The sequence below is a fragment of the Perognathus longimembris genome, chromosome 26 (genome assembly GCF_023159225.1).
Source record: "Perognathus longimembris pacificus isolate PPM17 chromosome 26, ASM2315922v1, whole genome shotgun sequence".
In the NCBI taxonomy this organism is placed as follows: Eukaryota; Metazoa; Chordata; class Mammalia; order Rodentia; family Heteromyidae; genus Perognathus; species Perognathus longimembris.
Window position 1 is genome coordinate 6,135,717 of NC_063186.1, and position 27,909 is coordinate 6,163,625.

Genomic DNA, 27,909 nt, shown 5'->3' on the forward strand with positions numbered 1-27,909 from the left:
TTCACCTTGTCTCTGAACCTGTGTCCCAGAGGCATACCAACTGGGCCTGTGTGTCCTGAGGCCTGACACTGCCCCAAGCTCTTAGGAAGTGCTAATTGGTCTGAATGCCTGAGTGTGGTCTTTAATGCTTAGGAAACAATTACAAGTGCCAGAGATAAGTTGCAATACCATGGTTTATTTCCTCAACCTGTTATTAGCAAATGTTTCAATTTGCTTCTTTCAAAAATGGCAACTTTGGGGGTGGGGAAGGCAACTTTGTATCACCCTCCTTAAGAGTTCTTAGTCAGATAAAGCTTATAATTTCAAACTCCAATCATTCCCATTGTTACTCCCCCTTAAAGTCTACAGCCCTTGGCAGGGAAGTCTGTGAGGCTTTCTATCTCCAAGGAACCATGAGAAAATGGCAAGTGGAGCTGTGGCTTAGAGTGGCAGAGCACTAATCTTGCACAGAGAGCTCAGGGACAGTGCCCAGGCCCTGAGGTTCAAGCCCCAAAACTGACAAAGAAAACAAAACAAAAACACAATACTAAGTCTAAAAGTACGGACTAAAAGTAAGATGCACAGATGCACATGTAAGATACACAGCAGGACCGTGGTTGTCAGGGACTGCTGTCCCCAAGCCTATTCTAGGATCTGCCAGCTCACCTTGGCCAGGTACCAGGGCCTTCTGAAAAGCCTCCTTCAAAGAGCTGTGCCCATGCAGGAGCCTGTGGCTGGGAGAAATGGCCACATGGGAGGTGCCATATATGGCCTCGGGGGTGGCTGTGTATGCTGTCAGCTTTTCTCCAGTATCTCGGCCATCAACCTGGCAGGAGGAAATGAACGTTATTTCATTTCTCCATCCTCCCTCTGGGCAGTGTGACGCCTCAGCCACATCCTTTGGCTCTTCCGCCTGGTTCCAATGGTAACAGCCTCTGTCTTCAACATCAAAGGGGCAGGGGACTAAGATGGGGCCTGGCAGTGCTGTGCTCTATCATGAATTTTGTGTGTTGACACGCGCACGTGCGCATGCACATGTGTGTGTGTGTGTGTGTGCGCGCGCGCACTCTGGTCATGGGGCTTGAACTCAAGGCCTGGATGCTGTCCCTCTCTCAAGGCTAGTACTCTCCCACTTTAAGTCACAGCTCCACTTCTGGCTATTTGGTAGTTTGTTGGGGATAAGCGTCTAAGAGCGTTTCAGGCCCAGGCTGGTTTTGAACCGTGATCCTCAGATCTCAGCCTCCTGAGTAGCTAGGGTGACAGGCGGTGAGCCACCAATGTCTCGCTTTGAAATCTTAATGTTTTGTTTATGTATTTATATTTTTTGGCAACCTCAATTAGGGTTGTTTCTTTGCCCTAAAAAATAAAATAGGTGGCTACTAGAAAATTTTAAATTATGTATGTGGGCTGGGAAGGTGGCTCAGTGGTAGAGTTGCTTGCGTAGCATGCATGAAGCCCTGGGTTTGATTCCTCAGTACCACATACACAGAAAAAGCCAGAAGTGGCGCTGTGGCTCAAGTCGTAGAGTGCTAGCCTTGAGCAAAAGAGCTCAGGGACAGAGCTATGGCCCTAAGTTTAAGGCCCACGACTGACAGAAGAAAGGAAAAAGGTTATATATGTGCACTATAATCAATGTCTTCCTGTTGAATAGTGTTTCTGTGGATCTGAGTCACTGGATTCATCAGTGAACTCCAAACTGCGAAAGGAGATTGGGGATCTGCTGAGCATGAGCTGCTAACACTGCAGGTGGGTGGTCACCTTTAACGTGAAGTCCAGATGGCAGCCCACACAGTCCCCGATCCAGTGGGCCTGCATGCCCTTGATGCCATACCACTCTGGAAGGTCTGCCAGCCCGTCCCGCATGGCCTGTGGGAATAAAGAGCAGAGGGAGAGAAGTAGACAGTGCTTAGTAAAGGCACCCAAGGATTTGGGGCCTGGGAAGCTAGTGTAAGAGTTACTTACACTACTTTGGCTGAAAAACATAGACTTCTAACTTGAGCCCAGGAGAAAAGCTTGGCATCAGTGCCTCCATTGGGGGAGGGGGGGCACTACCGGTGGGGCTTGAACTTAGGGTCTGTTACTCTCATTTGGCTCTGTGTTATGTGTGTTGGTTGTGGGGCTTAAACTCAAGGCTAATGCTTTACCACTGGAGCCACAGCGCCACTTCCGGTTTTCTGGTGGTTCACTGGAGATAAAGAGTCTCATGGCCTTTCCCACCCAGGCTGGCTTTGAACTGCGATCCTCAGATCTCAGCCTCCTGAGTAGGTAGGATGGCAGGCATGAGCCTGGCTCCTGGCTCACTTGACATTTTCAACCAAGTGAGTCACAGCTCCATATCCAGCTTTTTGGTGGTGAATTGGGAGATAAAATTCATCTAGATTTCCCTGCCCAGGCTGGATTATAATCCTCAATCCTCACACCTCAATCTCCTTAGTAGTTAGGATTACAGTTGGGAACCATGAGCACCTAGCTGTAATTCCTATCTTTCATAAATGTGTTATGTCTCATAGTTTAGGAACTAAAAGAAGGTCGTGATCTACAGAACTGACAGGGTCTGGGCAGGCTAGCCTGCTCCCTGCCACAGAAAACTGAATTCTGGCTAGATGCTGGTAGCTCATGCCTGTCATCCTAGCCTGTCAGGAGGCGGAGAGATGAGGATCTCAGTTTGATGCCAATCCAGGCAAAAAAGTTTGAGGTTTTTTTTTTTTTTTTTGTCACTTGTGAGGCTTGAATTCAGGGCCTGGGCACTATCCCTGAGACTTGTGCTTGAGGCTAGCACTCTACTACTTGAGCCACAGAGCCACTTCTGGCTTTTGAGTGGTTAATAGGAAATAAGAGTCTCATGGGGGCTTTTCTGCCCGGGCTAGCTTCGAACTGCGATCCCCTGATCTCAGCCTCCTGAGTAGCTAGGATGACAGGTTTCAGCCACTGGTGCCCAGCTCTGTGAGACTCTTATCTCCAACTAACAAAAAAGGTGAAAGTAGAGCTGTAGCTCAAGTGGTAGAGCACTACCTTGAAGACAAAAGCTCAGGGACAGTGCTTAGGCCCTGAGTTCAAGCCACAGGACTGGCACAAGAAAGAGAGAGAAGAGAGATATGAAAGGAAGAACAGAAGGAAGGGGAGGAGGGAAGGAGGGAAAGAGGGAAGGAAGATGGAATTCTGTTCAGAGGGAGGGAGAAAGGGAAGAAGGAAGGGAGGGAGGGAAGAAGGAAGGGAGGGTAGGAGGGAGGAAGGGAGGGAGGGAGGAAGGAAGAAAAAAAGGAAGGAAGGAAAAAAGGAAGGAGGGAAGGAAGGAAGGAAGGAAAGAAGGAAGGAAGGAAGGAAACTGAATTCTGATCTGCTGCTCTGGTAGGAATGTAGAAACCACCTCTTAGGTTTTCTCTTGATTGAACTGTCCAGTCTAGAAAACTTCTGCAGGAGGTACTTGCTTAAAATAGTCAAATAATGGAGAGGAAGACAAAAGATTCATGGATGGATGAAATTGAATTGTTTTCATATGCTAATTCATATGGAGGAAATTCGAATGTTTTCATATGCTAATAATTCTGGAGGGAGGTCTGGGTAGGACCTAACCTAACTCATAAATATTTCAAAATACCAAAAGAAAATTTATACATTGACCAAATGAAGCTAACCAACTATATATGTTTGTGCACTCAAACCACAGCTCTGTACCATTCGGACCACAGCTCCACTTGTGGCTTTAAGGTAGTTAATTGGAAATAAGTGTCTGTCTCATGAACTTTCCTGGCTGGCTTTGAATCTGACTCCTCAGATCTCTGCCACCTGAGTAGTTAGGATTAGGGCAACTTCTTTTCTTGATTGTGGCTCACAATTTCCCTTTTTTTGACAAGTAATTTTTGATTAGGTATTGTACAATGCTGATTAAATGGCTTCTTTTCTTTGTTTTGTTTTTGTTGCCAGTCCTGGGGCGTGGACTCAGGGCCTGAGCACTGTCCCTGGCTTCTTTTTGCTCAAGACTAGCATTCTACCACTTGAGCCATAGCGCCACTTCTGGCTTTTATCTATATATGTGGTGCTGAGGAATCGAACCCAGGGCTTCATGTATACAAGGCGAGCACTCTACCACTAGGCCATATTCCCAGCCCAAATGGCTTCTTTTCTAAAATTTGACTTTGGTGCTACAAGTTTTCTTTTCAACCTCTTGGGTTTGCTTTTTTATGCTTTCGTTAAGGACAGCCTGTTTTGAGTTTTGTCTCCAGTCCTGGGATGTCATCCATATATCTCACACACAGATTTCTGGGAACTCTCAACAGCACAGAATGGCAAAGCCATAACACCAAGGTCTCCCAGAGCTGCGCTAAAATTGCTTTCTGCCAGCCCCATGGCCTTGTGCTCTCCTCTCCCCCCCCGATGTTCTGTGCTGACCTCCAAAAGCAGCTCCTTCAATCAATGTGCACAGGGGTTCAGCAAGAACCGGGGGAGTTGCCATGGTAACTAAGCGCTTCTGCTGAACAGCTCAAAACTCACCGCTGACAATTGAAAGAATAATGTCCCTCCCGTCAGGCTATTACATTTCCAGCTAGAGGCAGAGGTCAAGAAAAAAGAGCTAATTAGGTGGCCTTTCTGATCATGTGAGCTACAGACTACAGAATCCTCGCATAGGTCTGCAGGATGACCTGGCTCCACTTCCTGGTAACACAGCGGGCCCCAGCTGTCAGCAGAGAGGGGTTCACACTGCCCAGATGGTACAGGGGGTGCTGACCTCAGCTTTGTTTTTCTCATCCCCTTCTCTGACTTCCCTGCCCTTTCAAGGAACAACACAAGGGTGGTTAACGAAGTCTAGTGAGCATTTCCCATGCATTCTGAATAAATTATATGGGAAAAGAGCCCCACTGAAGACCTCTATGTTGAGACTGCCTGTCATCAAGTGACGCATCACTGAGGGCTCCTGCTACCCAGAAGGCCTTGGGGCTGCCTGTCATCAGGAGAGGCATGGCTGAGGGCTCCTACTACCCAGAAGGCCTTGGGGCTGTGCCTGTCATCAGGTGAGGCATGGCTGAGGGCTCCTGCTACCCAGAAGGCCTTGGGGCTGCCTGTCATCAGGGGAGGCATGGCTGAGGGCTCCTGCTACCCAGAAGGCCTTGGGGCTGCCTGTCATCAGTTGAGGCATGGCTGAGGGCTCCTGCTACCCAGAAGGCCTTGGGGCTGCCTATCATCAGGAGAGGCATGGCTGAGGGCTCCTGCTACCCAGAAGGCCTTGGGGCTGCCTATCATCAGGGGAGGCATGGCTGAGGGAACCTCAGGCCCACCCTCACCTTTGCGTAGGCGGTGGTCTTCAGAAACCACTGTCTCAGGTACCTCTGCTCCACCTTTGCGCCCGAGCGCCACGAGCGGCCCTGCTCATCCACCTGCTCGTTGGCCAGCACCGTCTGATCCACTGGATCCCAGTTAACCAGAGCCTGCGAGTATTCACAAGACAAAAGATGTGCACAAAAATTCAAGGTTAGCGGGGTGCCGGGGGCTCATGCCTGCTGCTCTACCACTTGAGTTACAGCTCCACATCTGGCTTTTTTTTTGGGGGGGGGTAGTTTTGTAGAGATAAGAGTCTCACAGACTTTCCTGCCCGGGGCTGGCTTCAGTCTTTAATTTGCAGATCTCCGCCTCCTGAGTAGCTAGATCTATAGGTATAAGACATCAGCATTAATGAGCAAAAGTAGGGAGTGGAGTTGTGGCTTAAGTGGTTGATCACCAGCCTACTCAAGAGGCTGAGATCTGATGGTCACGGTTCGAAGGCAGCCTGGGCAGGAAACTCTGTGAGACTCTTTTTTTTTTTTTTTGGTCAGTCATGGGGCTTGAACTCTGGGCCTGGGCACTGTCCTCTGTCCCTGAGCTTCTTTTGCTCAAGGCTAGCACTCTACCTCTTTTTTTTTTTTTTTTTTTTGGCCAGTCCTGGGCCTTGGACTCAGGGCCTGAGCACTGTCCCTGGCTTCTTCCCGCTCAAGGCTAGCACTCTGCCACTTGAGCCACAGCGCCACTTCTGGCCATTTTCTGTATATGTGGTGCTGGGGAATCGAACCTAGGGCCTCGTGTATCTGAGGCAGGCACTCTTGCCACTAGGCTATATCCCCAGCCCAGCACTCTACCTCTTGAGCCACAGCACCACTCCTGGCTTTTTCTATATATGTGGTACTGAGGAATCAAACCCAAGGCTTCATGTATATGAAGCAAGCACTCTACCACTAGGCCACATTCCCAGTCCTACTTCTTTTTTTTCCCCCTCTTTCTTTTCTCCATTATCTCTCTACTTACTTTTTTTGAGTACAGGAAAGAAAAACAAATGGAGAAAAAGTGACTTCAAGGTTTTAGATTTATAGTCCATATGTAGTTTTTGGTGGTGTTGGAGATTACAATGTATATCTAATATACAATATTAACTATCTAATATACAATGTTATACTTAATATACTTAAATATATTTAAGTACTAGCTGTTAAATATATTTGAATGTTAAATATATTAAAAGTATCAAATATATAAGTATACAAATGTACAATACGTATAATAGTATAAATATATTAAAGATATAAAATATATTTAAAGTATTAAATATACCTAAAGTATCAAGCATATTCTAATCCACATAATAATATAAGTACACTGAAGGTATTAAGTCTATTTAAAGTATTAAAATACCTAAAGTATCAAGCACATTATAATCTGCATAATAATATAATTATATGAACAGTATCAAATATATTTAAAGTATTAAATATACCCAAAGTATTAAGCATATTATAATTTTTGTAACAGTATAAATATATAACCTTTAAAGGCATTAAGTATATTTAAAGTATTAAATATATTAACATATTAAGCATTAGATATATTTAATATTAAATATTAGAGTATATATTTCATATACAATATTAAATACTGTATATGCTTAAGGAAATCAAGTATTTTAGTGCTTGTGATTTAAAATGCAAGCAGGAGCCAGGTGCCAGTGGCTCACGCCTGTAATTCTAGCTACTCTGTAGGCTGAGATCAGAGGATCATGGTTTGAAGGCAGCCAGGGCAGAAAGTCCCTGTAGGATTCTTATCTCCACCTAACCACTCAAAAACCCGAAGTGGCACTGTGGCTCAACTGGTAGAGTTCTAGCTTTGAGCAGAAAGAGACTCAGGGACACAGCCCAGGTCCTCAGTTCAAGCCCCACAACTGATCAAAAAAAAAAAAAAATGTGGGCAGGAATAAAGACTACATACTGACTATTTGGGTTGTCAAAAATGTGGTCCATAAACTTCTGGGGGCCCCTAATGAGCCCTTTCAAGGGGCCACTGGTCAATAAGGCCAGCATTGTTTCCTCTGTTTTGTTCACATTGGCACGGCTGGTGCGGAAATCATTGTGGACCTCAGTAAAAGCCAAGGCAGCAAGCAGCATTTTAAACTGAACCACGGGTGGCTGTGGTTGTGGGCAGTGAAATTCCCAGTCCAGGCCACAAGGGGGTGCTCTTGTCTACCCCACCACCACCCCAAGCCCAGGGCTTCAGGCATGCTAGGCAAGCACTCTACCACTAAGCCACATTCCCTGCCACTGGTTTTTGTTTTTGGTTTTGTTTTAGTTTTGATGTGTATGTCAGTATTGGGTCTTGAACTCGGGGCCTGAGGTTCTCTCGTAGCTTTTTTTTTTGTTGTTGTTGCTCAAGGCTGACACTCTACCAACTGGAGCCATACATCTTCCACTTTTGGCTTTCTTACTGGTTAATTGGAGATTAAGAGTCTTAGGAACTTTTTTTTTTTGTCCAAGCTAGCGTTGAACCTTGGTCCTCAGATCTCCTAAGTAGCTAGGATTACAGGTGTGAGCCACCAATGCCTGGCAGTAGTTACTTTTTGAGTCTATTGTGATCAATTTCGGGAATTTGAGGTAGGAGCCACTGCTGTGGCTATTGTGCAATCAGGACTGATTTCCTTCCCATGTAACAACAACATATTCTAAAGGGATGGGGATGTTTTGTTTTGCTTTTTGAAGTTGGACATGCACTGACTTTAACTTACCTCCTTTTGATAGGCAAGTCCAGCTTCATAGAGTTTAACAAAGAGGTACTGAGTCCATTTGTAGTAATCTGGAAAACACGTGGTAATTTCCTGCCAAAGAAGAAAAAACAGTATGTATAGGCCTCTGTAAGCATTCCCCTACAATGAATATATCATCCTTGCGATCCACGATCCAATTTTTAAAAGCAATCAGACTGCACAAATATTTTCTAACTTAGAGTAAACTTTTTTTTTTGACAGTGGGGTTTGAATTCAGAGCCTACATTTGCTTGGCTTGCTCACAGCTAGGGCTCTACCACTTGAACCACGTCTTCAGCACAGCTTTTTGCTGATTAATTGGAGATGGAGTCATGTGGATTTTTCTGCTCAAGCTGGCTTCAAACTATGATCCTCCAGAGCAAATGCCTGAGTAGCTAGGAAAACAGGCATGAGCCATCAGAACCCAGCTCAAACTACAGTGTTTCCACCAACTAAAAAGTGAGAGGGCTGGGAATGTGGCCTAGTGGTAGAGTGCTTGCCTAGCATACATGAAGCCCTGGGTTCCATTCCTCAGCACCACATAAACAGGAAAAGCCAGAAGTGGTGCTGTGGCTCAAGTGGTAAAGTGCTAGCCTTGAGTGAAAAGAAGCTCAGGGACAGTGCTCAGGCCCTGAGTCCAAGCCCCAGGACTGGCAAAAAAAAAAAAGAGGAACACAGTGCTGGTCCTGGGACTTGAACTGAGGGCCTAGGCTGTGTCCCCGAGTTCCTTTTTGCTCAAGGCTAGTGCTCTACTACTTGAGCCACAGCATCACTTCCAGGTTTTCCTGAGTAGTTTATTGGAAATAAGTCTCATAGAATTTCCTGCCTGGGCTGGCTTTAAACCACAATCCTCAGATCTCAGCCTCCTGAGTAGCTAGGATGACAGGAATGGGCCATTGGTGCCCAGCTTGGCTCCCCCTTCTTTACTGGGCATGTGCAATGCAGAAACTCAACATCAGTTCTTCCTATATCCTTTTTTTTTTTTTTTTTTTTTTTGGCCAGTCCAGGGGCTTGGACTCAGGGCCTGAGCACTGTCCCTGGCTTCTTTTTGCTCAAGGCTAGCACTCTGCCACTTGAGCCACAGCGCCACTTCTGGCCGTTTTCTGTATATGTGGTGCTGGGGAATCGAACCCAGGGCTACATGTATACGAGTCAAGCACTCTTGCCACTAGGCTATATTCCCAGCCCCTTCCTATATCCTTCACAGAGCCATTTCATAGAGCTAAGAGGGAAATTTTCACATTTTAGGGCAAAAAAAAATTGTTTTTGAGATTAATGGGATTGATCCCGGGCCTCATGCATCCAGGCAAGCGTTCTACTCCAAAGCTGAATATTCAGTCTTGTTTTTATGAGACAGAGACCTGCAACTGTAGCTTAGGCTCGCCTCAGACTCAAGATCCTCTCCTCTCACCTCTAAGCGCTGGGATTACAGATCTGTGTCACCTTGCTCAGCAACACTAACTTTTCTGTCAGCACAAACATGTCGGAAACCATGAATGTAACTCATCTGGAAAGCAACTGCAAAATTCAACAGCAGTAACTGTGCCGGGTGTGGAGATATACATACATACATACATATATATATATATGTATATATATATATATATATATATATGCATATCCGTATTCCCCAGCACTAGGGATTCAGACACAGGAGAATCAGGAGTATGAGTTCAAAGCCAACCTAGGCTACATCTCAAGACTTTGTCCCCCTCCCCCTGCTAAAAGGGGGTAGGGAGCTGGGTGCTGATGGCTCACGCCTGTCATCCTAGCTACTCAGGAGGCTGAGATCTGAGGATCATGGCTCAAAGCCAGCCCAGGTGAGAAAATCCATGAGTCTCCTATCTCCAATTAACTCCCTCACACATACCAAAAAAGAAGCCAGAAGTGGAGCTGTGTGTGACTCAAGTGGTAGAACACTAGCCTTGAACAAAAAAGCTCAGAGACAGTGCCCAGGTCCGGAGTTCAAGCCCCAAGTCTGGCACAAAACAAAAAAAAGGGGAGGGAGGGAGGAATATTTGCTCACTTGGATATGATTTTGATTTCAAAATAAACCTTGTGTTTCTGCATGTAACTGGGGCCTGGTGGCTCTATAAGACTCACTGTAATCCATTTATTATTCTATTATATGAATTAGGCTAAACAATCTACTTAGAAAGGTGAATGAAAAACATTAACAAATATTAGTGAGAAGCCACATGACCTATTCTAAAGCTAGATCAAAGGTTTCTATAATCTACCTTCTGTCCTACAGCGCATTTATTTGCCCTAGAATTAAGAACAGAATCTGATTACCTAAGACATGCAGCTGATAAAGTCAAATAAATAAATGGCCCATGAAACAGCAGGCGATGACAAAACAGATGTTTAGGGCTGGGCAAAGTGCTTGCCTCATATACATGAAGTCCTGGGTTCGATTCCTCAGCACCACATATATAGAAAAAGCCGGAAGTGGTGCTGTGACTCAAGAGGTAGAGTACTAGCCTTGGGCAAAAAGAAGCCAGGGACAGTGCTCAGGCCCTGAGTCCAAGGCCCAGGACTGGCAAAAAAAATTAAAAAAAAAAAAAAAAGAAACAGATGTTTGAAGATCATCCACTGCTCACACCCAAACTTCCAGGCCACCCCGCCAGGAACCCCTGGAGCCTGTGGGTGGGGCTCACCATCGCCACACCCACCCACAGCTGGAGGGGGGGGCAGCTCATGCTTGGGAATACTTTGTTTTTCTTTTGGTGTCAGTCCTGGGGCTTAAACTCAAGGCCTGGGTGCTGTCCCTAAGCTTCTTTTGCTCAAGGCTTGTGCCTTGAGTTACTGGTACACTTGAGTTACAGCTCCACATCTGGCTTTTTTGGGGGTAGTTTTGTGGAGATAAGCGTCTCACAGACTTTCCTGCCCGGGCAGTCTTTAATTCGCAGATCTCAGCCTCCTGAGTAGCTAGATTTATGAGTTTGAGACACCAGCATTGATGAGCAAAAGCAGGGAGTGGAGTGGTGGCTTAAGTGGTTGAGCACCAGCCTGGAGCGAGAAAGCTAAGGGACAGCACCCAGGCCCTCAATTCAAGCCCCAGGACTGGCACAGGCAGGCTCACGCATGTGCACACACACAACACACACGGTCACACTCACACACACAAATAATAATACAGAGTCATGTAATTCAAACCATAGCTCTGAAAGCAAAGCGATTTGGACTCGCTCCACATAGATGTATCTCAAGATGTCGGCTTTTCTATCTTCCTGAGCTCTACAAAGCACAATTTAGTTGCCAGACAACCAAATTTACCCGTGAGCACAATGGAAATTGATTCCTCCACCCGGTGGCAGGCTTATATTCCACAGTATCTGGCTTTGACGCATTAAAATGATTTTGCACATTATTTATAGGCAAGACAGGGAGCCCAAGGCTCTCTCTGAGCTCTCTCTGCAACACCGGTGAGATCAAAGCACGGTCTTTTGAGGCCCGCCCACCCACACCTCAAGGACAGCCATCATTTAGTGACTGAGCCAGCCTAGTTGGTGGCTCTTGTGATCCAGTGACTTGGCAGTGACCAAATCCAGGAAGGCTGAGATACCGAAGCCTTCTGTGAGGAAAAACCATGGCGGTTATTCACCATAGCTAGTGTGCGATCGCCTCAGGCCACCACTGTTGGGTTTACTCAAGAACCTGTGTGTGGGTAAAGTCAAACATGGTGTCATAAAGCTCATCTCAGTGGGGTATGCTAAGGACCAAGAGTGCAGGGATTTGAGTAAAACAAAGGCTGGGCACATGTGGGGGGGGGTCAAGGGGCACCAAGGAGTGAGCTATCACCCTATCTCTCATCCTAGGATCTATCTGGGTCCTTGTTCTTCTGTCCCATGGCATATGGGACAGCCATTGGTCTCAGATCACAGAGTCACTGCAAGCGCTCTAAGCCATCCATCATGCATCACGCTGGCCTCCCAACCTCACAATATTTAGTCATCTATCAAGAAGTTAACAAGCCAGGCGCTGGGGGGGCGGGAGGAGGGTCCCCACGCACCATCCTAGCTTACTCAGGAGGCTGAGATCTGAGGGTGACAGTTGAAAGCCAGCCCCAGGCAGGAAGTGTGTGAGACTCTTATGTCCAATGAACCACCAGAAAACCAGAAGTGGCTCTGTGGTTCAAAAGTGGTAGAGGGGGCTGGGGATATAGCCTACTGGTAAGAGTGCCTGCCTCGGATACACGAGGCCCTAGGTTCGATTCCCCAGCACCACATATACAGAAAAAACGGCCAGAAGCGGCGCTGTGGCTCAAGTGGCAGAGTGCTAGCCTTGAGCGGGAAGAAGCCAGGGAAGGTGCTCAGGCCCTGAGTCCAAGGCCCAGGACTGGCCAAAAAAAAAAAAAAAAGTGGTAGAGGGCTAGCCTTGAGCAAAAGAGCTCAGAGACAGTGCCCAGGCTATGAGTTCAAGCCAACAGTAACAACAACAAAAGATGGCCATGGGAAGGCTGGGCAATGAGCACTGGCTCTATTCCTGGGCTCACGATGACCCTAGAAGGGGACTCCCACAGGCCAGGTTTCCTCAGCCTCACAGGCTGCTTCCTCTCTGCCTCCTCTTACTCCTCTTCCTTCAGCCATCTTTCCCATTGCATCTCTGCCTGACACCCTTTGACCTCCTGCTTCCTCTCTCTGCAAAACTAGGGAAAACAGGTGTTCATTTCAGGGCATTAATTAATCTTGAACCTAACATTTGTCTCACCACTGGTTGTTCTGTAATGACGTTCCTGTACTAAAGACTAACTTAAGATAGAAAATGAGCAGTGAAAGGAACTCAAAGTGACAAGTGATTGTCCCTGCACTATTCTATTTAGAGCATGCCTTTTTTTGTTAAAAGGTTTTTCTTTTCAAATCTAGGGCTGCCAGCTAAATTCTTAAGTAATTTGAAAGGCTTGCAAGTCACATGTTATTAAAGCCAACATAACAGGGTGAGTATTACAGGCAGGGAAATCAAGGGGAGCAGATTTTGGTTTTGTTTTGTTTTTTGCTGGTCCTGGGGCTTGAACTCAGGGCCTGGGCGCTTACCATTAGCCTCTTTGTGCGCAAAGCTTAGCACTCTACCACTTGAGCTGCAGTGCCACTTCCAGCTTTTTTGAGTAGTTTATTGGAGATAAGAATCTCATGGGAACTTTTCTACCTGGGCTGGCTTCAAAATGTGCTAGGATGGCAGATGTGAGCCACTGGCACCCAGAAAGGGAGAGGTTTTAAAGGCATTGTCTAAACACTGTGTGACTAAAAACCAGCTCATCTGTGTGTGTGTGTGTGTGTGTGTGTATGTGCGCACACACGTGCGTGCGTGTATGTTGGCACTGGCTTGAACTTGGGGCCTGGTGCTGTCCCTTACTTTCTGCTTTTGCTGGTTAATTAGAGGTAAGAGTCCCATAGACTTTCCTGCCCAGGCTAGCTTTGAACCTTGATCCTCAGATCCCAGCCTCCTGAGGAGTTGGGATTATGGGCATGACCAACCAGCACCCAGTTCTGCTATTCTCTTGATGGGTTTATTTGGGTATTCTTCATATTTCTAGTAGCCTGAAAGTTTCCCCTGCCACATCCTACACGAGACCCTATGAAGAAGCCATGGCTGGTCAAGAAGCAGCCATCTACCCCATTGTTCTTTGCCAGTTGACAAGAATTTCAACAAAGCAATCTAACAATACAGACAGCTTTTCTAACTGGACATCTGGGAACCAAAAAAAAACCCAACCGACCAAACTAACAAAAACTCCCATTAAGCTACAGATGAGATTAATTAGCTTGAGCTGCAATTTGTTACCAAACTATTTGGGCGGATGCCAGTATTTTGGCTGTGTGAGCCAAATGAGCTCTCCACAGCTGCCCCATTCTTCTAGAAGGGAAAGAATATTCATGCAATTTGCAGCATCCTTGAGAATTTCAAGGCTGAGCAGGACAGAATCACCTGATGGATGTTTGCATGGTTCTGGTTTGCTAGGTTCCCTGAGTAAGAAGAGGGCAATTTGCTAGACACTGGCATGGGGCCAAAGGAGAAAGAAACATCAATTCCCCAGGAGCAAACAATGACAGCAGTGCCCAAAATGAGTTGTTCAAGCTGTCGGCAAGCTCCATTAAGCCACAAGTAGTTGAATCCTGATATAGCTTGTATTTTTTTTTTCTTCCTATGAGATACAGACCAAGAAATCAAGCTATCAACTTGGAAATGTCATACTAAATTGCTCTGATAGTCCAGTCATCTGTTTTTCTTTTTCGTAGTAGTGGGGTTTCAACTCAAGTGCTGGGTGCTGTCCCTTAGCTGTTTTGCTCAAGGCTGGCACACTACCACTTGAGCCACAGCGCCACTTCTGGCTTCTTCTTCTTCTTTTTTTCTTTTTTTTTTTCTTGCCAATCCTGAAGCTTGAACTCTGGGCCTGGGCACTGTCCCTGAGCTTCTTTTGCTTAAGGCTAGTGCTGTACCACTTGAGCCACGGTGCTACTTCTGTCTCTTTTTGAGTAGTTTATCAGAGATAAGAGTCTCATTAAGTTTTCCTGCCCAGGCTGGCTTCGAACCACAATCCTCAGATCTCAGCCTTCTGAGTAGCTAGGATTACAGGCATGAGCCACCAGCACCCAGCTTTACTTCTGACTTTTTGTGGTTAATTAAGCATAAGAGTCTCACAGACTTTCCTGCTCAGGATGACTTTGAACCATGATCCTCAGATCTTAGTCTCCCGAGTAGCTAGGATTATAAGCATAAGCCACCAGTACCCAGCTTTATACTGTCTTATACAAGACACAACCCTTGCCCAGTGCCTCTGAGGAGTCCACAAACATTACCCTGGCAGAGACAATAAAAACACTGTCCAGGCGGGCATCAGTAGCTCATGCCTGTTGTCATCCTACCTACTCAGGAGGCTAATGTTGGAGGATTTCAGTTTGAAGCCAGCCCAGGGAAGAAAAGTCCATTAGATTCTTATCTCCAATTAACCACCAAAAAAGCTGGAAGTGGTGCTGTAGCTCAAAGTGGCAGAACACTAGCCTTGAGCCAAAGAGCTCAGGGACAGTGCCCAGGACCTGAGTTCAAGCCCCACACCTGACCAAAAAAATAAAATAAAATAATGAGTAAGAATAATAACCACAGTCTATGGTTTAGGCTGACAAGCACAGGAGCGGGCCCAGCTGTACATGAGGGTCATGATCTTGACTTTGAGATGACCAGCTATGTTTTGAACACACTGACCTTTGGGTCAACAGGTGAGCACAAGGGAGAGGTACAATCAAATCACTTCAGCTGGAGCCCACATACCCCCTTTGTCCCTCCCTGTGTCCAGCTCCAACCAAAAAAGGATTTCTGCAGGAAAAGGTTCATTTCTGAGTCTGAGGGGAGGCCCAGCAAACCTCAGCCAGAGATCTGCCAGACTGACTGCTTCCCCTGCCAGGACCTGGAAGGGGGCTGGGAGAAGTCAAAAGCCTAGCTTGCCTGCTACACGTTGTCAAGGCAACTGGCTCCAGCCCTTGCACCGGGAAGGCTTCCCACCACGTTTCCAGGCACTTCACTCGCCTCTAAGTTCTTTTTGTTTTTGAGCTCGTCTTTAAATGCTTTTCATATGGGAAAAAAAAATAAAAGAAAGAAACACATTTAAAAATATATCTTTCTATTATTCGGGAGACCTCATTATTTCTCCCAAGTTCAATTCTTCCTATCTATCAGACAGCTAGTCTGGAACATAAATAAAGCAGCAGTGGGGCCTCGAACAATAATGTTTCGCTCTGCAACCACACCAACTCTGCTGCCTCTGGGAATAAAACCTGGCCAAGAAGGAGACAGAGACCTATACAAGTAAGGGCGCTGGTGACTACTTAGAAGCTGAGACCTGAGAATCGTAGTTCAAAGCCAACCCATGCAGGAAAATCTGTGAGACTCTTATCTCCAATTAGACAGCAAAAGGCTCAAAGCAGAGTTGGGACTCTAGTGGTAGAGTAATAGCCTGGAGCAAAAAAAAGCCCAGGGATAGCACCAGGCCCTGAGTCCAAGCCCCAGGACCAGTGGCCACATCAGAAAACTACCCTTTCACCACAAGCATAGAAACTCAGCACGGGTAATGCCCATGGGACTAGCATCCAGGTAACAATGGAATCTGGAGTACAAGAAAGTATACTAGCATGAGAGACAGGTATCTTCAAGTGTTGGTGACACATACCAAATTAAATTCTTCACAGGTGAAACTGTACCACGGAGAGAAAAGGAAAGAAAGAAAAAGGATGGAGCCATGAACCCTCCCCTCCCCCCATCCATGGATTCCCTCCCTATGTTACAGAGTAGGAGATTTGCTGGACAAGACCTAGAAGAGCTCAGATACCCCAAGATCTGTCCCTTTAAAAAATGAAGACAGTTAGGTGCCTGTGTCTTATGCCTGTAATCTCAGCTACTCAGGAAGCTGAGAGCTGAGAATTAAGGTTTGAAGCCAGCCCAGACAAGAAAGTCTATGAGACTCTCATCTCCAATTAACCACCAAAGGGAAAAGTGACAGCACTCAGACCCTGAGTTTAAGCCCTAGTGCTGGCACAAAAGACAAAACAAAACAAGCAGAGCACAGCCAGTATGGCCCTGCAACTTCTGGGGTGCATACTGTGTACCCCTTCTAGACACATAGCCCAAGACAGTCATCTAGTGTTCACCTGGATTTCTCTTGTAAAAGTCAGCTTTATAGCTGGACACACGCACATAGATAGAACTAATAAACATGGAAACATAAGAAATCAGATGTGAAATATAAAAGCCATTTAAAAATTGGGGTTCCAGTGGCTCACACCTGTCATCCTAGCTACTCAGGAGGCTGAGATCTGAGGATTGCAGTTCAAAGCCAACCTAAGGAGCAAAATCTGTGAGACTATCTCTGATGAATCACTCAAAAGTCAGAAATGGAGTTGTGCCTAAAGTGGTAAAGTGCCAGCCAAAAAAGCTAAAAGAGAGAGATTAGGTCCTGAGTTCAAGCCCCGATACTAGCACAAAAAAATACATACATAAATTCATACAGCAAATAAAGACAAGATCTCTTCCACAAAGAGCCTCAGAAGATAGCCAGCTCTTGACTTTTGCATTGAGGGAAAAGATGAAAAGCTGAGTTAATCCAAAACACCATGTATGCCCAGTGCTAGAACATTTCCTTTTTCTCTGAAGTTTTCATTTTCATCAAAGTATGGATGTTTGGAGATTACCAAGCAAGCACTGCCTCTCCTCTCTTGGCCCAGTGGTTTTATGTATCCAAAGATGGACAGTGAAGGACCCATCCCCACCCTATTATCCCAGGGGCTAAAACCCCAAGTATCTGTGGGAGTACTTGATGTACAGGCAGGGCAGTCTACCTAATCCTAGCTGTAAAGGTTCCACAGTGGGCCTAGCCTGTAAGACTCTGAGGTCGAGTTGCGAGGCCAGGAAAGGGTTAAGAGGTGAAAGACTGAGAACTGGAGTGAAGGTCAAACCATCTAGGCAAGACAGATATAGAGCTCTTTGAACATTAAAAATAAAAGCTTGAGACCTTAGAGAAGGCAACACTTATCATATTCTCTGCAGTCACCCCCACCCCACCCCCAATACTAAACTCTAGTAACCCCTGTCTCCTCGCTCAGATTCAAAAACCCTTGACTCTAACTCCACCCTTGGACACTGTCCCAGCCCATGGGAAGACTGTGCCACTCGCTGTTCCTCAATAAACAGTCCTGTCTTAGCCTGTTTCCTTCCTCTCTTCTCCATTTTTCTAACAAACACCAGTCTGCGTTGGACTGGTTTGTTCTTTCTTCTTACATTTGCCTGATTTTTGAAGGGAATGCTTAGGGATTGATCTCAGTGCAATCATCCAATGATTTCCACATGCCAGAGTGTGCTTCTGTATCTGTGGGGGGTTTTGGGGGGTGAAGGGAGGGGTTGTGGGGCTTGAACGGAGGGCCTGGCCACCATCCCTGAGCAATTCTGCTCAAGGCTAGGGCTCTACCAACAAAACACCAGAAAACCGGAAGTCGCACTGTCGCTCAAAGTGGTAGAGTGCTAGCCTTAAGTGTAAAAGTTCAGGAACAGTGCCCAAGCTCTGAGTTCAAGCCCCATGACTGACCACAAAAAAGCAACAGGTCCAGTCAACTGTGGACTGGAACATCCAAAACTGTGAGCCTAAATCATCCTTTTCTCTTCCTCAGTTGACTACCTCCAGTATTTGTTACAGTAATGAGAAGCTGGCTAAAAACAAATGCAACTATGTATATCTCTGTTTTTATTTGAGCAGTGCTGGGGTTTGAAGCAGGGCCTTCAATGAGCTAGGCAGACCCTCCACCACTTGAGTCACACCCCCCCCATGCCATCCTTTGTGTGCTTTAGTTACTTCTCAGCTAGGGTCTTGTGTGGTGTGCCTGGGCTGGCCAGGACTTTGAGCTTCCTACCTATACTTCCTATGTATCTGGGACCATTGAGCACATACCACAACACTTGGCTTGATTGCTGAGATGAGGGGGGCGGGAGTTATCCCTGACTTTTTAGTCCTACACAACCTCAAACCACAATCCTCCCAATCCCTGCCTCCAGTCGCTGAGATTACAGACATGCCCCACATGACTAGCAACTTAGCACCTTCTTCTCAGGGAGGCTGCCAAGTATTCCAGAAAGTATGTGCCCCACCAAGAAACACCCCCCCTCTTCCCTCTTCCTCATTCTCCCCTCATTACACAATTTGGAATTTCATTCCCTCCCTCTTCTCCCCTCAGCGCATGTTCAGCTAATCGCATTCAGCTCTCCCTGTCTTCATTTCCCACCATCTAGAGAAAAAGCAAAACACGGCGCTGTGCTAGGAGACAACACGAGATGATCATTCTGGCTCATGAGAAATGCATTCATTCCAGGAGGAGGTGGACTTGCTTTCCAACCCTGAGAACCATGCTCTTTGTGGAAGGAAGACTGAAGAAAATACAGCTCAGGGGCTTGGACCATGGCTACGAGGTTTCCTGCCCCCAGGAGAGGCAGGAAGATATAAAATGCTACGAGCTGGGTTTTAAACTGTGGCTTTGCCGTCTGAAGGAAGAAGATAACATTCCTGAGCCATCTCGTTGTTCAAACTGTTTGGGTAATTGTCAGCTGGCCATCTGCTGGATTGTCTGTTTTTTGTGAGACTTTAAGATTACTGCTTGCAAAGGGCACAGATTCGTCTCTCAATTAAATCATTCCTCCACCTCCTCGTGTTGCTGTTTTGCACACATCAAGTAGATTGCAAAGGTTGAATTGGAAAGGCTTGTGAGGTTTCGGGGGGAGGGTGGCAGTAAAGGGCTAGGAACACATGCATGAGGAGATGAAGGGGTGGCTCAAGTGGTAGAGCGCCAGCTTGAAGTGGAAAAAGCCAAGCAAGAGTGTGAGGCCCTGAGTTCAAGTCCCAGTACTGGCATATATGGGCGTGCACGCACACACACACACACACACACACACACACACACACACACCCGTGGCTCACACCTAGCTTCTACAGGATTAGGGATGTGCTTCAAGTGGCAGATTGCCTGTCTAGCAAGTGTGAGGCGCTGAGTTCTTACCAATACATTAGAAGACAGTACTTGGGCATATTATAATATGACAGAAACCACAATGGTTTTTGTTTTGTTTGCAAAAACAAAGACAGAAAAAGAAGGAAACAAACAAATAAACACCCACACAAGCCTCTCCAGAAGGGAGGGGGGACTTACTCGATCCCAGCTAAAGCAAAGGCCCAGGTGTTCTAGCTGGCCCCTCATGTGTTCGATGTTCCTGTGAGACAGAGGCAAGGAGGTCAGATCTTTAGAGGAGGGTTGAATACATGACTTAACCAATCACACTCTGAGAAATGTGGAAGAAAACTCAAGAAGTATAGATTGGAGAAAAGGGCTTCAGGGAGGCTGGGAATATGGCATAGTGGCAAGAGTGCTCGCCTTGTATACATGAAGCCCTGGGTTCGATTCCCCAGGACCACATATGTAGAAAATGGCCAGAAGTGGCGCTGTAGCTCAAGTGGGAGAGTGCTAGCCTTGAGCAAAAAGAAGCCAGGGACAGTGCTCAGGCCCTGAGTCCAAGTGCCAAGGACTGGGAAAAAAAAAAAAAGGGAGAGAGAGAAAAAAGGGCTTCAGAGAGTAGTTTGTTTTTCCCTGACAGAACAAATCACGTTAAGTGAGGTAAGCCAGGCTCTGAGAGACAAAGGGCATACATTTTTTCTCACATGTGAAGTTGGGTCGAAAAATACTACTGGGTATGATGATTTATACAGAATTCTAAGCATTTCATACACAGTCAGGCTAAAGGAAGATACTCTTAAAGGATGAACCCAAATACTATTTATGGGAACAAATTCCAGGAAATGGAAACATGTTTTCTGTTGTTGTTGTTGATGATGATGTTTGGTTCTGCTTTTGTTTTGTCGTTTGAGGGTGCAAAGGGGCCCATAAAAAGAGGGAGGAAGGATGAACAAGTGCAGGCATGGTACTCAGTAGACACTATGTGGAAATGGGGCTGGGGATATGGCCCTAGTGGCAAGAGTGCTTGCCTCGTATGTGGAAATGAACTATGGGACTCGCAGGCAGGGACAGGAGGGGGAATATGGGGGCTAGCAAAGGAAGGCGTGACATTGTCCAAAGGAGATGTACTTACTACCTGACTTATCAAACGGTAACTCCTCTGTACAACACCTTAATAATAACAATAAAACCATACTTAAAAAAATGAACACAAAGGTGCAATGCTTCTGTGCTTCTGATCATATAAAGTAATATTTATCAAAGTGAATTTCAAAGGGCTGGGAAGGTGGCTTAGTGGTAGAGTGCTGGCCTAGCATGCATGAAGCCCTGGGTTCGATTCCTCAGTACTACATACACAGAAGCCGGAAGTAGCGCGGTGGCTCAAGAGGTCGAGTGCTAGCCTTGAGCAAAAAGAAGCCAGGGACAGTGCTCAGGCCCTGAGTTCAAGGCCCAGGACTGGCAAAAAAAAAAAAAAGCTGGGGGGGATTCTGTGGCTCAAGTGGTAGAGCATTAGTCTTGAGAACAGAGAAGCTCAGGGACAGAACCCAGGCCCTGAGTTCAAGTCTCAGGACTGGCAAAAAAAAAAAAAAAGAAGGAAGGAAGGAAAGAAACTGTGAGCTAGTGGCTCACACCTTTATCCTAGCTACTCAGGAGGCTGAAATATGTGGGTAGAGATACAAAGCCAGTCTGGGCAGGAGAGTCTATGAAACTCTAATCCCCAATTAATCACCAAAAAAGCTGAAAGTGCAGCTGTGGCTCAAGTGGTATAAAAAGTTCAGGGACAATGCCCTGGCCCTGAGTTCAAGTCAAGCCCCCCTGCCCCACCACCACCACCACCCAACGACCAAAAAAGAAAATGAAAATGCATGGAAACACACACCTCTGGGTCCAGCTTTCTGGATGTAAATTCCTCTCTATGGCTGCGTTCTCAGCAGGCAGCCCGAATGCATCCCATCCCATAGGGTTGATGACCTGGCGTGGAGAGGACACAAGTGAGCATGGTGAATCACTCAACCCAGCAGGGGTCTCTTCTGGACAGTCAGTCAGTAACACCATTAGCAACCTTCTCTGCTAAATAAGCCTTCTCTCCTGGGTGATTCAGGAGAACTTAGACTTTTGTACAGCAAAGCACCAATAGTAGTGACCTAAGTATTTCCTTTTTGTTGTCAGTTGTGGGGCTTGAACTCTCAGCCTGGGTGCTGTCCCTGAGCTCTTCAGCTCAAAGCTACCACTGGAGCCACAGTGCTTTTCGAGTGGTTCATTGGAGATAAGAGTCTCTCAGGGACTTTCCTGCCCAGGCTGGCTTCAAACTGTGATCCTCAGGTCTCAGCCTCCTGAGTAGCTAGGATGACAGGTGTGAGCCACTGGCACCTGGCTGGACTTTGCTGGACCACACCTGAGCTCAGCTTCCTGCTGTGCTGCAAAACTCTCCCAGGGCTGCTTCTTTGGCAGAATAATGTACCTGTTGTGTAACTGCTCTGCAGAAAGGAGAAAACCTAATTATTACTCAGTGTCTTTGTCAGAGCTGTCAAATGGTACCAAGTCAATGTTTCACCCTACTAACATCATGTTATGGGGCCTGCTCACATTTTTAAATGAAGTCAATACAGAGAGACTATGTGGGGGGGGGGCAACACAACAGTCTAGAGTTATATAACCAGCTTGTTCTTTTTTATTTTATGTTTTCAGATGAAATCAACATGAAAAGATATTCTTAGTTTCCATGTCATCCAAGATGTCTAGAAACATGAAGTTAGAAAAATCTTTTAAAAGAGTTCCTTAATATTTCAGACTCTTACCCAAAATAGCAAAAAGTTGCCCTTACAGAGAGAACAGAAAGGATTGGGGAAGCGGGGGGGGGGGGAGTTGGAGGCTTGGCTCAGTTGGTAGAGTGCTAGCCAGTGAGTGAAAGCGTTAGGTACAGTTTGATTCCCAGTTTTGGACACACCCTGACCTCTCCACCCCCCCCCCCAAAAAAAAAAGAACAGAACAGACTGTGGGAAATGCTTTCTGTAGCTTACATTCTTTCCACCATGGGTCAGGTCCACTAATTAAAAGGCCCCCGAGCCAAGTCTCTAGCCACCCGCAAGGATCTCCTTGTCCCTGTGCCCTGGGTTTCCCGGGGCCCCTACAATTCTCTTGACTTATGTGCTCCTACCAGAGTGGTAATGAAGTAAAGATCTAGCTGGATGCCAGTGGCTCACGCCTGTAGTCTGAGGTCACAGTTCGAAGCCAGCCTGGGCAGGAAAGTCTGTGAGATTCTTTTCTTTTCTTTTCTCTTTTTGCCAGTCCTGCGGCTTGAACTCAGGGCCTGGGCACTGTCCCTGAGCTTCTTTTGCTAGCACTCTGCCACTTGAGCCACAACTCCTCATCTGGTTTTCTGGTGGTTCACTGGAGAGAAGAGTCTCATGGACTTTCCTGCCCAGGCTGTCTTTGAACCACCATCTTCAGGGCTCAGCCTCCTGAGTAGCTAGGACTACAGGCGTGAGTCACCAGTGCCTGGTAGGTCTCAGGCTTCTGTCCAGGCTAGACCACCTCCATCTTCATACCTCCACCTCCTGAGTAACTGGGATTACAGGTATGTACCACAATGCCTGGCCCTCTATTCCTTTTTGTTCACCCTGACCAGGAAGCTAAGTTCTGCTCTGTCATGCACGCTCCACTAACCACCATCAGGATTCCCTAACCAGAGGTCTACAAGCCATGGGCCCACATGATCATGGGTTGAAACCTCCCAAGTCAGAAGCCAAAACAAACCTTTTCTCCTTATAAGATGACTGCTTCAGGTATTTGCTACCGTACTAGAAAGTTGCCTGATGCTAACATTTGGTCCATCTTTGTCCTGTTGGCTTCACTGCTCTATATAATGACTGTGTGTGGCACCTACAATTCTATCTGCCTACCCCCTCCCCCACCCCATCTCCATCCCTAGCGCAACACCCTATATACAAAAAGAAAAAGCCAAGCTCTTCACGTTCCTTCTCAATGTCCTTCAGTCTTAACTAAAGACATTCCTTCTTTGATGGGTGGCTCATGCCTGTAAGCCTAACTACTCAAGAGGCTAAGATCTGAGGTTTGAAGCCAGAACCAGGCAGGAAAGTCCATGAGACTCTGATCTCCAATTAGCCACCAAAAAGACAAGAAATGGAGCTGTGGCTCAAATGGTAGATGGCTAGCTTTGAGTAAAAAAAAGCCTAAGGGACAGCACCTAGGCCCGGAGGTCAAGCACAATACTGGCACAAAACAGACAGACATATAGATAGATGAAAGACAGATCGCTAGATGGATGAATGGAGAGATAGACGGTAGATGGATGGATGGACAGATGGATAACTGGATGGATGGAGAGGTAGATGATAGACAGATGAAGGGATGGACCATTAAATAAGGTTTGATCTTCATTTGTCCCGGGCACACATTAGCACGCTCATCTCAAGTAGAGTAGACCGGAGCGGCTTCAGCGGGTGTCTGCCCTTACCTGCCTGCCTCTCATTCTCTGGAAGCGTGCGATGGTGTCACTGATGGTGTAGACTCGAACATGGCCCATGTGCAGCTTACCCGAGGGATAAGGGAACATGGACAGCACGTAGAACTTGGGCTTTGACTTCTACAAAAGAATGACAAGGCGGACTTACTTATTAAATGCTTTCTGGGAACTCTGCCTGCAGGAATGAATATTTTGGCATCTCTGCTCATTTTGCATTGAAAGTTTTTTTCTTTTGAGAATGGAAAAAAAACCCTCTCATTATGTAAATTGACGAAAATGCTCAAAGCACAAAACTCAAAGCCCAGGGTAGAGCTAAAAGGTGTCCAATATAATACAGAATAACCCTCTAACTAAAAATCGTTGTCCTGTCTGTAAAGCTCCTCTTTTAGCCAGGCGCTGGTGGCTCACGCCTGTCATTCTAGCTACTCAGGAGGCTGAGATCTGATGATCACAGTTTGAAGCTAGCAGGACAGGAAAGTCCACCAGACTCTTAGCTTTAAGAAATCAGGGGGGCGGGGGCTGGGGATATGGCCTAGTGGCAAGAGTGCTTGCCTCGTATACATGAGCCCCTGGGTTCAATTCCCCAGCACCACATATACAGAAAACGGCCAGAAGTAGCACTGTGGCTCAAGTGGCAGAGTGCTAGCCTTGAGCAAAAAGAAGCCAGGAACAGTGCTCAGGCCCTGAGTCCAAGCCCCAGGACTGGCCAAAAAAAAAAAAAAGAAATCGGGGGAAAAAAAAGCCAGAAATGGAGCTGTGGCTAAAGTGGTAAAGAGCCTTGGGGTTGGGGATTTAGCTCAGTAGAAGAGCATTGCTTGCACTGGCCAAGTTCGGTGCTCAGAAAAGGGAGAAGAAAAAAAAGTAGCCTTGAGAGAGAAAAAGTACAAGGCCCTGGATTCTAGCCCAGTACTGGCCAAAAAAAAAAAAAAAAAACTGTCCATTCTCCTAGAACTATGTGGGGTTTGGGTTTTGTCTATCATAGGACATCTATAAAGATGAAGCCTCACCCTGGATCCACTGTGATCGGTACTGAGATCTACTGGCAGCAGAGTCCCAGGTACCACTTTGGGTCCTCAGTTTCCCTACTGTATTATAAACTCATTTTTTGATGGAAAAAGCTGAACCCACAGAGGGAACAGATTATTGTGTCCCAGGGCTGATAGGACAAGATCGGGGTCCTAAAAAAAGTGGGGGGGGGGGGGGCTGGGGATATGGCCTAGTGGCAAGAGAGCTTGCCTCGTATACATGAGGCCCTGGGTTCGATTCCCCAGCACCACATATACAGAAAACGGCCAGAGGTGGTGCTGTGGCTCAAGTGGCAGAGTGCTAGCCTTGAGCAAAAAGAAGCCAGGGACAGTGCTCAGGCCCTGAGTCCAAGGCCCAGGACTGGCAAAAAAAAAAGATCGGGGTCCTGTGGCCTCTGGCTTCCCCAGCAGCAGTGGGAGCAACACAGGAAAGAAAAAAAACGCCCTGGGGGCTATCATCAACCCAGCTGCTTTTTATTTTTCATTCTTTGCCAGTCCTGGGCCTTGGACTCAGGGCCTGAGCACTGTCCCTGGCTTCTTTTTGCTCAAGGCTAGCACTCTGCCACTTGAGACACAGAGCCACTTCTGGCTTTTTTTCTGTATATGTGATGCTGAGGAATCAAACCCAGGGCTTCATGTATGCTAGGCAAGCACTCTACCACTAGGCCACCTTCCCAGCCCCTGCTGCTTTTTTCTCCAGGAATTTTTTGGGGAAGCGGGAAAACGCCTTGTTAGAATTCTTTGGGACCACTGAATCTGAAATTTGGGCACTAAGAAGGCTGAAGCAAGAAGATGGAGAGTTTGAGTGTGGCCTGGGCTACAAAGCAAGATACTGTCTCAAACAATTACAGAAAGAAACAAAGGAAGGAAAAAAGAAAAGGAAGAAAAGGGGAGGGGAAGGGAGAGGGGGAGGGGAAAAGGAGGGGAAGAAGAAGGGGAAGGGAGGGGAAGAGGAAAAGGAAGGGGAGAGGAGGGAGGAAGGGAAGGAAGGAAAGAAGGGAGGGAAGAAAGAAGGGAGGAAAAGAAGAAAGGGAGAAAGGGAAGGAGAAAGGAAGGGAATTCTTTGGGAAGCAGAAGAATAACAAAATTCTTGACATATGATATTTCTGTAAGGTTTATTAAAGAGGTAGCTGATAAAGGAGAACACCACATGGTATTCGGGCAGGAGAGAAAAGTTTATTCGAGAACTTCTGGCCTGTGGCCGAGAAGATGAATAGCCAGAGAGAAGGGCTGAACTACTGAAGGGCCACGCCCTATCCAGGACAGTGGGATTGGAAGTGACCTCAGAGAAGGGGGAGGTAACTGCTTCTAGGTATGCCAGTTACCTAGGCAATGCAGGTACTGGGCACAGACTTAATTAAACAGGTTGCGGGGGGGGGGGGGTGAGGGGGGTGTGAGGGGGCGGGTATCTGCATGGAGCCCTCCCAGGGGTGGACATTACAATTCCTAGTTGTTGTTTTTTTTCTTTTTTCTAGTACCAGGGTTTGAACAGGGGCCTTGAACTTGCTGGGCTTGCTTGCAGAGCTCCTATTCTACCACGTAAGCCACGCTTCCAGCCCTCTAGTTTTACATACAGACATTTTCCTCCTTAGAATTACTTCATTTTACCACATGAATGTTCATTGTGTTACATTATGTTAGAAATGTTGCCCCAAGCATTTTCTTCATATAATTTGATCATTAATATCTATTTAAATGTTTACTGAATGAAAATTAAATTAGCAGCAAAATCAAATCATTCTTCATCTCCTTGCTAATATGCACAACTCCAAATTTGAGTTAGTAAAAGATAGGCAGAAAAAGCATTGCTAAAAGCATGAGTAAAAACCCTCCTAACTCATTGTCTTAGGCTGGGAATGTGGCTTAGTGGTAGAGTGCTTTCTAATCATGCATGAAGCCCTGGGTTCGATTCCTCAGTACCACATACACAGAAAAAAGCTGGAAGTGGAACTGTGGCTCAAGTGCTAAAGTGCTAACTTTGAGCAAAAGAAGCTCAGGGACAGTGCCCAGGCTCTAGGTTCAATCCCCAGTACTGGCACAAAAAAAAAAAAGAAGAAGAAGAAAAAGATGCATAGCTCAGGAGGCCGAGATCTGAGGATTACAGTTCAAAGCCAGCCAGGCAGGAAAGTCTGTGAGATTCTTATCTCCAATGAACCACCAGAAAACCAGAAGTGGCTCTGTGGCTCAAGTGGGAGAGCATTAGCCTTGAGCTGAAGAGCTCAGGGACAGCGATCAGGCCCAGAGTTCAAGTCCCATGACCAAAAAAATAAATACAATAAAAAGATGTATAGTGCTTGTTTATTGCAGAGCCCAGAGTACCGCCTGTGTCCCTGCTTTCTGCTTTTCTGCGTGAATTAAGTCATTTTTCCCCCTCAGTGAAAAAGAAATGAGTTCTGTCATCTGGGGGTGGAAAAAAAGGAAGGCAGAAAATTCAAGGAGTTTATATTCTAATTGAGCAGGAATCTGACTGAAAGGGAAATTTTCATAATTACATCAAAGTAGAGAATCGAAGCCTTTGAGAGAAAATTAGGATTGCAAGTGATGGGGAGAGAACAGCTTTGCTAAGTAGGTTCTATTGTTCTCCTTGGCCTGTACCTTCAGAAGGAAGACAACTTCTACTTCTCTGTGGATGGCGTTCTAAAGTTGCCACTGAGCCCCAGAGGGTAGCAGACCTAAAGACCCCCCCGCCCCTCACAGGGGGTGGGTAGAGCCCTCCCCCCTGGCCCTAATAGCCAATAGGCCTTAGGTAGATTCCTATTTTTCAGGCCTGTGTGCTGTCTATGAACCCCTTCTCCCCTCCACCCCAAAAAGCTAAAAGGCTTCAGGAATGGGCTGGGAATGTGGCTTAGTGGTAGAGTGCTTGTCTAGCAGGCATAAAGCCCTGGGTTCCATTCCTCAGCA

General features: G+C 46.5%; 1 protein-coding gene across 2 annotated transcripts in view; it reads right to left on the reverse strand.

Annotated features, from left to right (window-relative positions):
- Lars2 (leucyl-tRNA synthetase 2, mitochondrial) overlaps positions 1-27,909 on the reverse strand; it is a 56,366-nt gene that overhangs the window by 23,794 nt on the left and 4,663 nt on the right. For both annotated transcript variants that reach the window (XM_048334655.1, XM_048334654.1), the window contains exons 3-9: positions 23,975-24,103; positions 21,377-21,468; positions 19,696-19,756; positions 7,997-8,086; positions 5,259-5,402; positions 1,738-1,845; positions 646-805 (exon numbers count right to left, since the gene is read on the reverse strand). In XM_048334655.1, the coding sequence (XP_048190612.1) occupies positions 646-805; positions 1,738-1,845; positions 5,259-5,402; positions 7,997-8,086; positions 19,696-19,756; positions 21,377-21,468; positions 23,975-24,103 (784 nt within the window). The remainder of the gene's footprint in view (positions 1-645; positions 806-1,737; positions 1,846-5,258; positions 5,403-7,996; positions 8,087-19,695; positions 19,757-21,376; positions 21,469-23,974; positions 24,104-27,909) is intronic.